The 14,034-nt window shown below is 34.4% G+C and overlaps 1 protein-coding gene across 1 annotated transcript; it reads right to left on the bottom strand.

The window, feature by feature from the left end:
* Positions 1-7,620: 7,620 nt before the first annotated feature.
* LOC143245646 (uncharacterized) lies at positions 7,621-13,365 on the bottom strand. The gene is made up of 3 exons (XM_076491995.1): positions 13,027-13,365; positions 9,418-10,902; positions 7,621-7,938 (listed from the first exon to the last, which is right to left on the bottom strand). Exons 1-3 carry the CDS (start codon positions 13,363-13,365, stop codon positions 7,621-7,623), a joined length of 2,142 nt encoding a protein of 713 aa, XP_076348110.1.
* Positions 13,366-14,034: the final 669 nt, after the last annotated feature.

The raw sequence follows: 14,034 nt of genomic DNA, 5'->3' as shown, positions 1-14,034 counted from the left end.
TAGTACCCTCTCTGTGGGACTCTGAACTGTTGATAAAATATTCAGTTCTCAAAAGACTCATATATAGAACCCTGAATATTGTTTGCCAGAGTTTGTAAATTTTTGTATTTAAATAATTATTTGTAATAACCGCTATTATAAATTGTGTCATTGTTTGTGGTTATTAAAATGTATTTGTGTCAAGAAAGAGTATTGTTTGTATCAAGATTGTTGGCAATGTGTGATATACTTAATGCATATTATTATATAATTAACATCTAAATTAAACTTAAAAATATCCAGCTGTTTGAAATCTATTTACATGGTGTGTGTGTAGCTAAATAAATCAGAGACTCGTCCGAGATGGAAGAATTCTTATAGCAAAGGCACATCAGGCTGTCTGCTGTAAGTAACTAAGAGAAATCAGAACCTCTGATGTTTAGCATTGTAAATCTCTCATTTACCGCTGCTCCAGCTAGAAACGACTAGTCTGACATAACTTATAAAATGTAATAGCATTGTTAAAGAAAAACAATGTGAGATATAAACGACGTATCACATTGGGTAAAATGTTTCTTCTCGCTACTAGAAAAATTGAAATGTTTCTGTAATTTGATGTTAATTTTAAAATGTTGAAAATTACTGATTGCCTCTAGTTATGAAAGATTTGTTCAAAAGTTTCTTATATATATATATTGATAGAGATAAGTCATGAATCATTTAGCTCTTATGTGATTTGATGAGAAAGTTTATGTTGAGGTGCTACAGGAAGAGAAATATTTGATGATTTATTATCTTCTTTGGAGGATAATACTTCTGTTGCCAAATTCGCTGATGGATGTGGCATTGAAAGACTACATTAAAAACATTAGTCATGAAAAAAATAACAGTCAGTTAGATTATCTTAACGTTCACACCATATAATGGGAACTAAATCTAATGTACTGGCTCTTCTATTATTTAGCTACAGTGTCAAGCCACATATACAAACAGTACAACATACATGGAGTCCAATGTTTTTACTTGTCCACTAAAAAATAGTGGTACTAAACTACCTTTACCTTATATGTAATGTTTTCCCTTCATGAGTATAGTTTATTTTCAACAAATGCAGCAGAAATTGTTTGTGCGATTTCTGGTCTTATCGGTCTTCACTTTGAACTGGCGGCACCCATCATTTCAAATGAGGTTATAGAAAACATAAGATAATTTGTTTATGGAATGAGAGTTAAAACAACAACAAGAAAATTTGTGAATTTGATTATATCGCGGAATGATGCGAGGAAGAAGGTCGGACTTTGTTTATACACAAATCGAGGTGAAGTGACCAACTGAGTGAGTGAGAGGTCACTGAAACAGAGGCATCTGATTTCGTCCCTTTACGCCTCAGTCCAGGGTCTTCTTGAATGTTCTTGCAAACCGAGCATGTGAAGGTTTCATAATTTTCGAACGAAACAGGTGAACGTAAGAACGAAGCAGAAGTGACGCATTTGCCTACATTTCATCGATAGCAAATAGCGTATATGAGCAATGTCGTTGGAACTGTGCACCAACACAATAAAATTAGTCAGAGCTTGAAGTTATCAAAATATAAACTCTCCAACTTAATTTTTACAGAATAAATCCGTGTAAAGTACTGAGTTGACTTCATGGAATTTCACCTCTTAAAATATTGAGATATTAAAATAACTCAAAATTGAAAGGCCATGGTAAAATTCTGACTACTACCAAATTACTTCAACTTAGATTTTTCTCCATAAGAATATTTTATGTTGTTCAATGCTATTAAGAAAAGAGGAGGTGAGATAAAATGGCGTGTTATCAGAGAAAGACGAAGTTGAATCTAAGTCAAGAGTTTTAAAGAAAGAAGAAATGGATGTAAACCAGGTATTATTAATGAAAGAAGAAACGGAATTAGACATGAGAACATAGTAGGAGAAGAAAATAAAAGAAACTACAACATGGAGACATGATACAATACGAAACTACAATGCACAGTTACGAAAGAAAGTGTTCGTACATCTGCCTCCCGAGTAGTTTTTTTGCTCATAACTTAAAAAGTATCACGAGTAGGCTAACAGACATATGGTATATTATAAATATTATACTAACACACATCTACTTAATTTTTTATGTAAATTAAACGAAACATAAACTGTTTATAAACAAATAACCAAAAATAGGAGGAGCAGAAAGTGTTCGTACAGTTCAGAACGTGTGAGAAAACTAATATTCCCGTAAAATTTTGTTTAGTTTGGCGAATAAACTACATTATACCATTCCAGAACTAGACACTTGGTTCATAATTATTGAATTTAGCCAGCAAAATGTACTTCCGGCAATTTAGAGCCGTCTCCGTCATTATCTGCTTGGTAATCATGGCGAACAGGAAACAACTGTCCAGTGATTTAAAACCGAATTATTGTGAAATCCCAGTCTTGGGTGTCTCTTTCCGGTATTGCTACATAACTTAATGTGCCGAAATCTACTGTTCAAAGCATAATTGCCAAGTTTAAGCTTACAGAATCAACTGCTAACCTCCCTCATTTTGAATGCCCCACCAAATTCCAGAGAGAACCAAAAGGAAGGTTCTCAGATAAGTTAGTAGGAACCATCATTTAACACGTAATGACATATAAAAACTGGTAAGGAAACTGGGGTTGAAGTAAGCACCTCTAAAGTTACGAACATGTTACGTTCTTCTGGGTTCAAAGCATGCCGTCCTCGTAGAACTCCATATTTAAAGCCTGTTCATTTAGAAGCACGATTGAGGTATGCAAGAAAGCATGTAGATAAACCCTTTACTTATTAGTAGAGTATTCTTTGATCAGACGAGACTAAAACCAAGCTTTTCGGCCAAAATGATGTTCGCTATATTTTCCGTAAGTAGGGGAACGAAATCTTCCAAAGAACACCATTCATACAGTTACACCCTTGTGCAAATTAATTAAAACAAGATGGAAAATTACGACTTTTTCAATTTTTTGCGTTTTATTTCTGAGAATCCAAACATTACTCACAAATTAATACATGGTATGAACGCCTTTATTTCTCAGAAGATCATTAATCCACTTTTCCATCGAGTCCACGAGTTGACTGCAATCTTTATTAATTTTGGATCGCGGTACCACACCTCAATTATGGCCTCAATTAGCTTATCTTTCGTAGTACACTCTTTTCCCTGAAGTTTTTCTTTACAAATCGCCCAAAGATTTTCAATAGGGTTTAAGTCCGGAGAGTTTCCAGGCCAGTCCAGCACTTTTATTTGCATTGTAGTTATAAAATTCTTCACAAGTTTCGATGTGTGGCACGGAGCCAGATCTTGCTGAAAAATGCCAGATCCATCTGGAAATCTCTTTCTCAGTTCTGGAACAACTCTTCTCTGCAAAACTTTGACTACTGTGGTCCTCGCATCATACCTTCTACGATATGTATGCCTCCGACGCCATAGTAGCTGAAAAAGCCCCAAAACATCTTCCTCAAAGGATGTTTTACGAACTGATTGATGTGAGATTTTCGAAGTTTCTCACCTGGAGATTTGCGAACATGCAAACGTCTTTGATCCTGTACGAAGAAATGAGTCTCGTCACTGAATAACACCTCCCTCCATTGTTCTTGCGTCCAGTTCTTGTATTTCAGATCCCATTGATACAATTTTTTCTTCATTGAGTTGGTAAGAAGTTGTTTTTTGACTGGTTTCCTTGCCCTTCTAACGCAATTTCGAATGACGTAATATTCCTCAAACTTTCGTCATATATATCCCAAAATAGATCGACCGTACTTCAAAACACAGCTAATGACGCGTGAAAAATGACAATTAAAGGAAATCAGCGGGTCTAGTGAGCCTATACAGGCCGCAATGCTGAAAATATTGTAAAATGACCATTTGCTTCAATAAATTTGCACAAGGGTGTAAACACGGAGGTGGATCGATCATGCTATGGGGTTTCTTCAGTTCTTCTGGTGTAGGCAGTCTTCACCTCGTCAACGGAATCATGAAAAAAAAATAGTACGTTGATATATTAGGCACTTGTATCAAGAATGATGCTTGAAACTTGCGGCTTGGGCATCGTTGGATCTTCCAGCACGACAATGACCCTGAGCACACATCGAAATATGCGCAATCCTGGTTGCAGAGGAGCCATATAAGCATTCAGGAGTGGCCATCGCAGTTACCCGATCTCAACCCAATTGAAAACGTTTGGCATGAGTTGAAGACCAGGGTTCATCAGCGTCATCCAAAAAAATTTGCAAGAGTTGTAAACCTTCTGTAAAGAAGAATGAAAAAATACCAGTCGAGTACTGTCAAACGATCATAGAGGCTATGAGGAGAGATTGTGCCAAGTAATTCACCTGAAAGGCTACACAACTGACCATTAAAGTAGATGCACGAACACTTTCTGCTCCTCCTATGTTTGGTTATATGTTTATAAACAGTTTATTTGTCTTTCAATTTACATAAAATTTATGTAGATGTGTATTAGTATAGTATTTATAATATACCATACTTTCATTATCCTAATCATGATACTTTTAAGTTATGAGGAGAAAACTACTCACGACGCTGGGGTACGAACACTTTCTGTCATAACTGTATCAGGAAAAGACAACAGAAAAAGTACAACGTAGAGACAAGGCAATAGAAGAAACTACGACATAACAGGAGAAGACAACAGAAGAAACTAAAACATCGAGATAAGATAACAGAAAAATCTACAACATGGTAAGACGACAGAAGAAACTACAATATAAAGATAACAGATGATGTAAAACATAATAAGCCATAGTAAACAAATCAGTACAGGAAAAATTGTTATAAAGAGAAGAAAAGACAATAGTTTTATTTAAAGTAAAAGATAAAAACATCTTAGACACCCAATACTAAGTGTTATTTAATGTAAAAGATAAAAAATCCTAGTCACCCAACACTAAGTGTTATTTAAAGTAAAAGATAAAAAACATTCTAGTCACCCAACACTAAGTATTATTTAAAGTAAAAGATAAAAACATTCTAGTCACCCAACACTAAGTATTATTTAAATGGTAAATTTTAAATACTTATCAGTTTCTGTGTTTATCTTTCTTTTCAAGAGGGAACACTTTTCAAAATTTACATACATTTTTATCGATTGTATATAATAAAACTTTCTTTTATTTTGTTCACAACTTTTCACGTAATATTCTTAGGCGATTTAGAATTCATGACAATAAAAATTAATTAAAAGGGAATCACGAGAAAATCTATAAGGATACTAACCTACACGCACGTGACTAAGCAATTAGAAATTTAATAAAGAAATTTACCAGTAGACTGCGTCCCCTGCTGATACAGCGGTAAGTCTACGGATTTACACCGTTAAATCAGGGTTTGATTCCCCTTGGTGGACGTAGCAGAAAGCCCGATGTGACTTTGTTATAAGAAAATATAAACACACAGTAGGCTGTTGAATTTGGGAATGTATAAATAAAACTTTTAGTATTGGAATTCATTCTATTTTAAAGAGGGAAAGTAATGAATCCAGATAAAATTAACACCTTTGTAATTGTTACAAATAGGGTTATGTTTCGTAATAACAGGGATTATTTTCTTTTCTTTGTTAACGTTGTCTTCTCTGCTGAGTATTTTACCTTAGACGAGTCCAAAGAACGATTGTTCGTAGACGTGTGTTTATAAACATGAGATAGAGATGTTAAGTGTTTAAATGGACAGGAAGAAAGTTGTGTGTTTGTTTCTTTAATGTAAGAACTTTTGTAATCTGTACATTCATTTATATCCGTATTTACTGAAATATTGTTATCCATAGACTTTTCGAAATATAACTAGATTAGTTAGATTCCAGATAGATATATAAATTGTTCTTTCATGTTAATTACATACATTTTAGTTGTTTTTAACCAGATTTTTTTTATAGCATAAGATGAATTTAGGAGGAATGGTAAAATACAATAAATTAAATATTCAGGAGAATAATTTTCTACAGGAAGTAATTACTTTATTAACAACAGTGATAGAGAAACTGTTTTGAACACAAACCTTAAGCCTAAGATTTTATTTTCTTTTTGAAACAATCGATGTTGAAAGTTGTTTGTACAAATACCACTATTTGACATACCTTATTTTTGGCCTTCGTCATGAAGCGATTTCCAAGAAATGTAAAGTCCGGTATGAGTGTTTTATGAAATACAGAGGTTTGTCTTTTTAACAAAAACATCTGAAGATAACAATTTGTTATCAACTTCTTCTTATATCTTCAATTTTATGGTTTGGTTATCTACTGCTAGAAGAAAAATGGACGAGAAGAGACGAAGAGGCAGACCAAGAAATATGTAAATGGATAACATCAAAGACTGGATGTTAGGGAAAAAAGATGCTCCATGACAGTCAACAAGCAGAGGAAATAGAACAATGATGCTCCATGACAATCAACCAGCAGATGACATTATGTAATGGTGCTCCATGACTGTCACTTTCAGGTTACACAGAACAATACTGCTACATGACAGTCAAACAGCAGATCATAGTACAAAACATTGGTGCCCCATGACAGTTAACCAGCGCATGATACAGAACAATGGTGTTCCATGACAGTCAACCAGCACAGAAAAATGGTGCTCTGTGACAATCAACCTGTAGATGATACAAAACATTGGTTCTCCATGACTATCGTTTGCAAGTGACACAGAAGAATGGTGTTCCATGACAGTTAACTAGCAGATGAAGCTAAATAATGCTGTTCCACGACAGTCAAATATCAGATGAAACTAAATAATGGTGCTCCATGGCTATCACTTACAAGTGACACAAAAGAATGGTGCTCCATGACAGTCAATCAACAGATGACAAAGAACAATAGTGCTTTACAACAGTCAACCAGCAGATGGAACATGCAAGTGATTTGGTTTACATGAGATAAAAACTCGTGAAATGTTTAAATTATTAAAAGCTGAAAAAATAACATCAACGATTTGTAACAAAAAAAGCTTTATAAAGTAAATTTTAAATTAAATTCTGTTAGCCTCTGTTCCTGTATCTCACGTAATGATGTAAGCTAAACCTGGTGAAACAAAGAATGTTTTATAAAGTAGATTTTAAATTGATTTCTGTTAGCTTCTGTTCCTGTATCTCACGTAATAATGTAAGCTAAACCTGGTGAAACAAAGAAAGTTTTATAAAGTAAATTTTAAATTGATTTCTGTTAGCCTCTGTTCCTGTATCTCACATAATATTGTAAGCTAAACCTGGTGAAACAAAGAAAGTTTTATAAAGTAAATTTTAAATTGATTTCTGTTAGCCTCTGTTCCTGTATCTCACGTAATAATGTAAACTAAACCTGGTGAAACGTTGGGATAAAAAAAAAAAGATTTTCTACTTAAAACCGATAAACGTATGTGAATAGAAAACATAGTTCTTTCTAATGTTTCCCGTTTTAAGCTTCGTCACAAAACTCCTTAAAAGACAACCGACTATTAACACACTCTTCAACTGCTTTTGCTTTAATTACCAACCATGTACATGTTGCAATTTAAAATGATTTTAGTATCTTCATGTGTGTGAAGCCTTATTCTAATTGGTTACCAGCGAGGTGCAGGTGTGGTCTCACTGCAACGTGCTACAAAGTTATTTTATGACTCTCCAGTAGTTCAATAAGCTACCCATTTCAACATAGTGCACCTTTGTCCTGAAAACAGAACGATGGTGTATGGTTCTACGTCCCTGGTATGTCTGATAGCCATGGCTGCAGAAATCGGATGTTTATCATTGATGTAGTTTACTGTCTGACGTAACTTTTCAAGAGTCGCATGGTACCATTTCACATTGTGCCTAATTCCTCCAGTAGTGACGTATATACATTGGTTTTTGTCATCATCTTCGTCCACAATAGCAAGTATAGTTGAATCCAACTGGCATGGTGAATTTAAGGTTTCGTCTCCAATTACTTCAAACGTCAAAATCCCTTCCTGGTGTCAAAGAAGTCATATTCACCATCTAAAAATAGCCAATAGTAGGTTAAGCAGTGGTTGACCAATGTGTAGAGAACGGAAAATATTAACACATAGTATTAATATCATAGTGAACAATAAATTATATTTTACAGTTCTTCTAAATTATCAGATGAATATGTTTCAACGTCCAGCACATTTATTAAGGTGATATTAGTTTACTTCTTCATTCAGATATTTCTACAAGCCCAAAACAAACTTAAATTCTCAAATGTTGTTTAGGCCTAGGTTTGAAAATGACTTTATACCTCTGAAACAAATACTGAGTCTAACGTAAAATAAACCCATTTGTACGAACTCACTTCACTTTTCACATTGCTTGACCATTTATAACCTAAACTAATTCCAGGTATTTCGAGAACTAACTTTACATTACATCAAAAATATACAGCTGGCTCTAAATTCAAATAAATTACAGAGTTAAAATGTAGCTTTGCAACAATATAATATAATGACAGGAAATATCACAAGAAGTTTTGATTGTTCAGATATATTTCACATCACATCAAGAAATCATATATTACAATGTCAACAGTAAGGAAGGCTTATATTATAGTACAAGTTACAGTTTCTAGAGTGAGTAAAGTTTATATTATATTACAAGGTACAGTTTCTAGAGTAAAAATGGTTTATATTATATTACAAGTTGCAGTCGCTACAGTAAGTTTTATATTATATTACAAGTTACAGTTTCTACAGTAAGCAAAGTTTATATCATATCACAAGTTATAGTTTCTACAATAAGGAAGATTTATGATAGTAGTTACATCTACTGCTTGAACCTATGTGTTTTTCTAACATAATGAGTAAACAAACATTACACACCAATAATTCTGTAGAACAAGAAAGAGAAATGAAGAAAACAAACATAAAATACTAATAGTTTTGTGGGGCAAGAACAAAAGTGATTTAAACAAACATAAAATACGAATACATATGCGGGACAAATAATACAAATGATGTAAACAAAAAAAATACTAACAGATCTGTGGAACAAGTAATAGAAATGACGTATACAAACATAAAATACTAATAGATCTGTGGAGAAAGAAACTGAAATGAAGTAAATAAACATAAAATATTAATAGATCTGTGGAACAAGAAAGAGGAATTATTTTAACAAATATCTTTGCAGTATGGACTGAGAGATTTATTCATTGTTTATAACTACGATATGTGTAATGTATGAGCAATTTATTTATATGCAATTACTTAAATAAAAGGATACATCGAATTAATTGATTCGTTAAAAATGAAAACGTTTATAGTTCAGTATTTGTTTACATTCTTCGAGAATTTGAATTTCCCGTGTGGTAAAGTGATATGTTTGGAAGGTTGAGTCCAGTGAATACAAAGAATATTAATGACTTGGAACTTACTGTTATACAACAAGGCGATTCTACTGTTTCCACTTCCATAAACCATAGCTGCTTGTACCTTCGTCCCTCCTTTAGGATCTGCACCGGTGAATGTTTCATTGAAATGGCGTTTTGAAAATACGGTTGCAGAGGGATCGAAGAAATTTCTGTAGATATACAATTCAAAACCATAAAACAGAAGAAACCCTGTTTCAAGAGTGCCGTCTTCAAAATACATTCCTACTTTTGCAGCAGCATCAATTGACTCTGTCATTGTAATTTGGTCCACCAACGTATTCAATGGTTGAGTGGTATTAGCTAACTCAAAAGTATGAGTTTCGGTAATAATGGCTACCTGAGTTGTACTAGATGCTATTCTAGTGGTGGTTATCTCAGCGTTTGTAGGAGATTGTTGAGAAATGGCAGGGACGTTTAAACCAGTCGAGGGACGTGAGGCTGTAACACCTGATTGACTAATTTTATTGGTTAGATTTTCAGTTGATACATGAGTTTCGTGATCGACAGTAACTCCTTTAATGTTGAATCCGTGTCTTGTTTTCAGTCTGTAACTCAGTATCTGTTGGAACACCAGTCGTTGATCCTTGGTCAATCTGCACTTCAGCATTTGTTGGAGTTTCAGTTGTAGATCCTTCGTGAGTCTGTAACTCAGTATCTGTTGGAACACCAGATGTTGATCCTTGGTCAATCTGCACTTCAGCATTTGTTGAGTTTCAGTTGTAGATCCTTCGTCAGTCTGTAACTCAGTATCTGTTGGAACACCAGATGTTGATCCTATGTCAGTCTGTAACTCAACATCTGTTGGAGTTTCAGTTGTAGATCCTTCGTCAGTCTGTAACTCAGTATCTGTTGGAACACCAGATGTTGATCCTTGGTCAATCTGCACTTCAGCATTTGTTGGAGTTTCAGTTGTAGATCCTTCGTCAGTCTGTAACTCAGTATCTGTTGGAACACCAGATGTTGATCCTTGGTCAATCTGCACTTCAGCATTTGTTGGAGTTTCAGTTGTAGATCCTTCGTCAGTCTGTAACTCAGTATCTGTTGGAACACCAGATGTTGATCCTATGTCAGTCTGTAACTCAACATCTGTTGGAGTTTCAGTTGTAGATCCTTCGTCAGTCTGTAACTCAGTATCTGTTGGAACACCAGATGTTGATCCTATGTCAGTCTGTAACTCAACATCTGTTGGAGTTTCAGTTGTAGATCCTTCGTCAGTCTGTAACTCAGTATCTGTTGGAACACCAGATGTTGATCCTATGTCAGTCTGTAACTCAACATCTGTTGGAGTTTCAGTTGTAGATCCTTCGTCAGTCTGTAACTCAGTATCTGTTGGAACACCAGATGTTGATCCCATGTCAGTCTGTAACTCAACATCTGTTGGAATTTCAGTTGTAGATCCTTTGTCAATCTGTAACTCGGTTGTTGAATGTATCTGAGAGGTGATTTGACTTTGGCCATCTGGTGGTAACTGAGTGGTAAATTGGATTTCTGATGAATGAGTTGTTTGGATATTCGTTGCAATGATATTCTGAGCAGCATTGACAACCTAGGAAGAAAATCAGTCATATACGTTAGTATGAGTCTAACTAAAACGGAATTATTTAACGTTAGTCTAAACCTATAGGTAGGTGTAAGTACTTAATGAGTTGTCTAAACTAATGTTTTGTCAGCATGAAACCGAACCTAAAATAACAATGATGACTTAGATGGGAGAAAATGATCGTTTAGTGTAAAACTGAAACTAGAATAACTCATAACTTAGAATGGAATGATTTGTTGGTTGACATAATATAAAAGAATATTTGACTAACCTAAAACAAAGCAATGAATAGTGAAACTATTAGTTGCAAATGGACGGCTGATCCTAGCTTAGGCGTGAATGGAAGTGTCTACTCCTTAGACTAAGGCTATGGTAAGTGTCATTTTTAATGAATTAAATCTAAGAACAAACTGCTAATTTAAAACTAGAGTAAAAGTAACATTTATTAATGCCCTAACTTGTTATTAAGTAGTAAATTTCCTACGAGAAAAATATTAAAAAAGACATAAATGAAGGCGTTAGGTTTAATGAAAGAAGCATTTAATGGGAATAATTGTATTTTTTAACGTTAAATCACAGTGAGAAAGTTAATTGTATCAAATCCTTCTTTATAAATCCTCAACAGCATGTTAACGATACGAAATAAATATTAACATATTAGTTTTGAAGTTACTGGATTAGCACATACAATGTTTTAAAGAATATTTATGGTAACTTGGAATGTTCTTACACTCTTTTGTCTACAGAGATCCTGTTTTGGAATAGTGAATACAAATCACATTGTTATAAACTATAATATAAATAAATTATATTTTAAATACAATATCAGTGAAACCTAAATGTGGCTTAAATGTCTTCATTACTAGAACTTCGTCCTGAGGGAAAGTAGGTTTCAGATAATTTTATTACTGGAGATTGTTTTACTGTTTATAGTTTGTTTGTTTGTTTTGGAATTTCGCACAAAGCTACTCGAGGGCTATCTGTGCTAGCCGTCCCTAATTTAGCAGTGTAAGACTAGAGGGAAGGCAGCTAGTCATCACCACCCACCGCCAACTCTTGGGCTACTCTTTACCAACAAAAGTAAGATTGACCGTCACATTATAACGCCTCCAAGACTGAAAGGGCGAGCATGTTTAGCGCGATTACGAAGCGCACGCCTTAACGCGCTAGGCCATGCGAGGCCTCACTGTTTATAGTTAGACACAAATCTACATGATGAGTTATGTGTGATGTGTCCAACACAGTTATTGAAAACGGTAGTTTAGTGTTGTAAACCGTAAGGTTTATTGCTGAAATGCTGGAGTCATCACTGGAGATCGGTTGTGATAGTTTTGTTATTATTATCTGCAGTGTGTGCTTTGCCCACCACGGGTATCGAAAATCGGCTTCTAGCAATATAGCTCCACAGACATACCACTGTGCCACTTGGGGGATAGCTGTGATGGAGAGTTGGTTTTGAATATCTTCATTACTAAAGAGTGTTTATGATAGAGAGTTAGTTTTGAATATCTTCATTACTAAAGAGTGTTTATGATAGAGAGTTAGTTTTGAATATCCTCATTACTAAAGGTTGTGTGTGATAGAGAACTCTTTTCTGATGTCTTTATCAGAAAAGATTGGTTATGATGGAGAATTGGTTTCGGATGTCTTCATTACTGAAGGTTGGCTGTGATGAAGAGTTCTTGTTTTGCGTAACTATCATTACTTGGTTAAATGTATAAGTGTAAAAGTTGGTATTGTCTGAGTAGCAGTTTAAAACTAACTAGTTTTAAACGTTGAAAGATCCAAACATCAGACTACTGCAGAATTCTAATACTAAAGATTTAGGAGGTTAACCATTATGAACTTGAACACATGTATTTTATAAATCATTATAAAACAAATAGACTACATAGGGATATAGAATTCTTTCATGTTTTCTGACTGCCAGGATATTTAATGGTTTTTCAGTCAACTTCTTTTATAGCTACACCACTGTTAACTACTTTCTTTTTTCAATAGCTGTTTCCATAAGCTCAATGAAGTAATATCAAGTTTATTTTAATTGTCTACAAGACTTGCAAAACACACAACACTTTAATTTTTGCTTTCAGAACACATCCTGTCGTTACCATGTATGTTCAGTTATACCTGATAGAAACTGTGTCCAGACATATATACAAGGTTTTCTGGCGAGAGGTTTTCCGAAGTTAACCTGCACTGGACAGATTTTGCAGAGATCGTTGAAATTGTTTTTATGTCAAAGGCCAGACAACGATCAGGACTAAGTAGTGCACATTTGAGACCACACTCACCCACATCTTTCACCATCGAAGTTTCAAATTCTCTACCTTCTGCGAAAGTAAACTCTTCTCGGAGATCCTCAGGACTAGAAAAGAGAAAACTGTGGATTTCAGTAGAGCTAGAAATGTCAGTACAGATTACACAGATCGACAAGACCACAGCTAAGCCTTTAAGAGTTTCAGACATTTTGTGTTTGATCTGTCTCAGAGACACAAAGGGACAGAAGTTTTATCTAAACACGAACTACTTATGTCTGCACTTAATACAAAGGTCGATTTTTGTAAGGTAACCAAGCAACTCCAAAATGTGTTTTAATGTTTTACAAATTCACGGTTGATTTCTGTAAGACAGTAACTAAAGTTGTCACGCGATTATCAAATACGAGATACATTAGTGGTAAAAGTTTTTCTGTGAAACAAATACATTTATTTCAGTCAAAGAAGCAAAACGTGGATTTAGTTTTCATCTGACAACTTCTCTGATAATTGAAAACGAAGTACACATTTAGAGGACTAAACACACCCCTTTACCACACGACACCATGAACAGAGAGAAGGCTCGTTATAATGAAATTAGCTTGGAGCCAATGGAACGTTAAAACATGTATCAATTGTTTTTTCTTTTTCAAATATCAACTATGATATGTTTTTATCATCACAACTACAGCCGTTTCTATAAAACATTATATTCCGTACATTTACTGCACTATGTTTCACAACTTAGAACAAGTAATAAACTGCTTGGTAGTGCATAAAACCTACCAAACACTTTAATACAATATAACATGTACCATACATTGTCTAATATGGAATAACAAGTATTGTACTCTGTCTAATATGGAATAACAAGTATTGT

Source organism: Tachypleus tridentatus, chromosome 2 (genome assembly GCF_004210375.1).
Source record: "Tachypleus tridentatus isolate NWPU-2018 chromosome 2, ASM421037v1, whole genome shotgun sequence".
Classification (NCBI taxonomy): domain Eukaryota; kingdom Metazoa; phylum Arthropoda; class Merostomata; order Xiphosura; family Limulidae; genus Tachypleus; species Tachypleus tridentatus.
The sequence above is the reverse complement of the archived record's forward strand: the minus strand, read 5'-3'. Positions and strand labels throughout refer to the sequence as shown.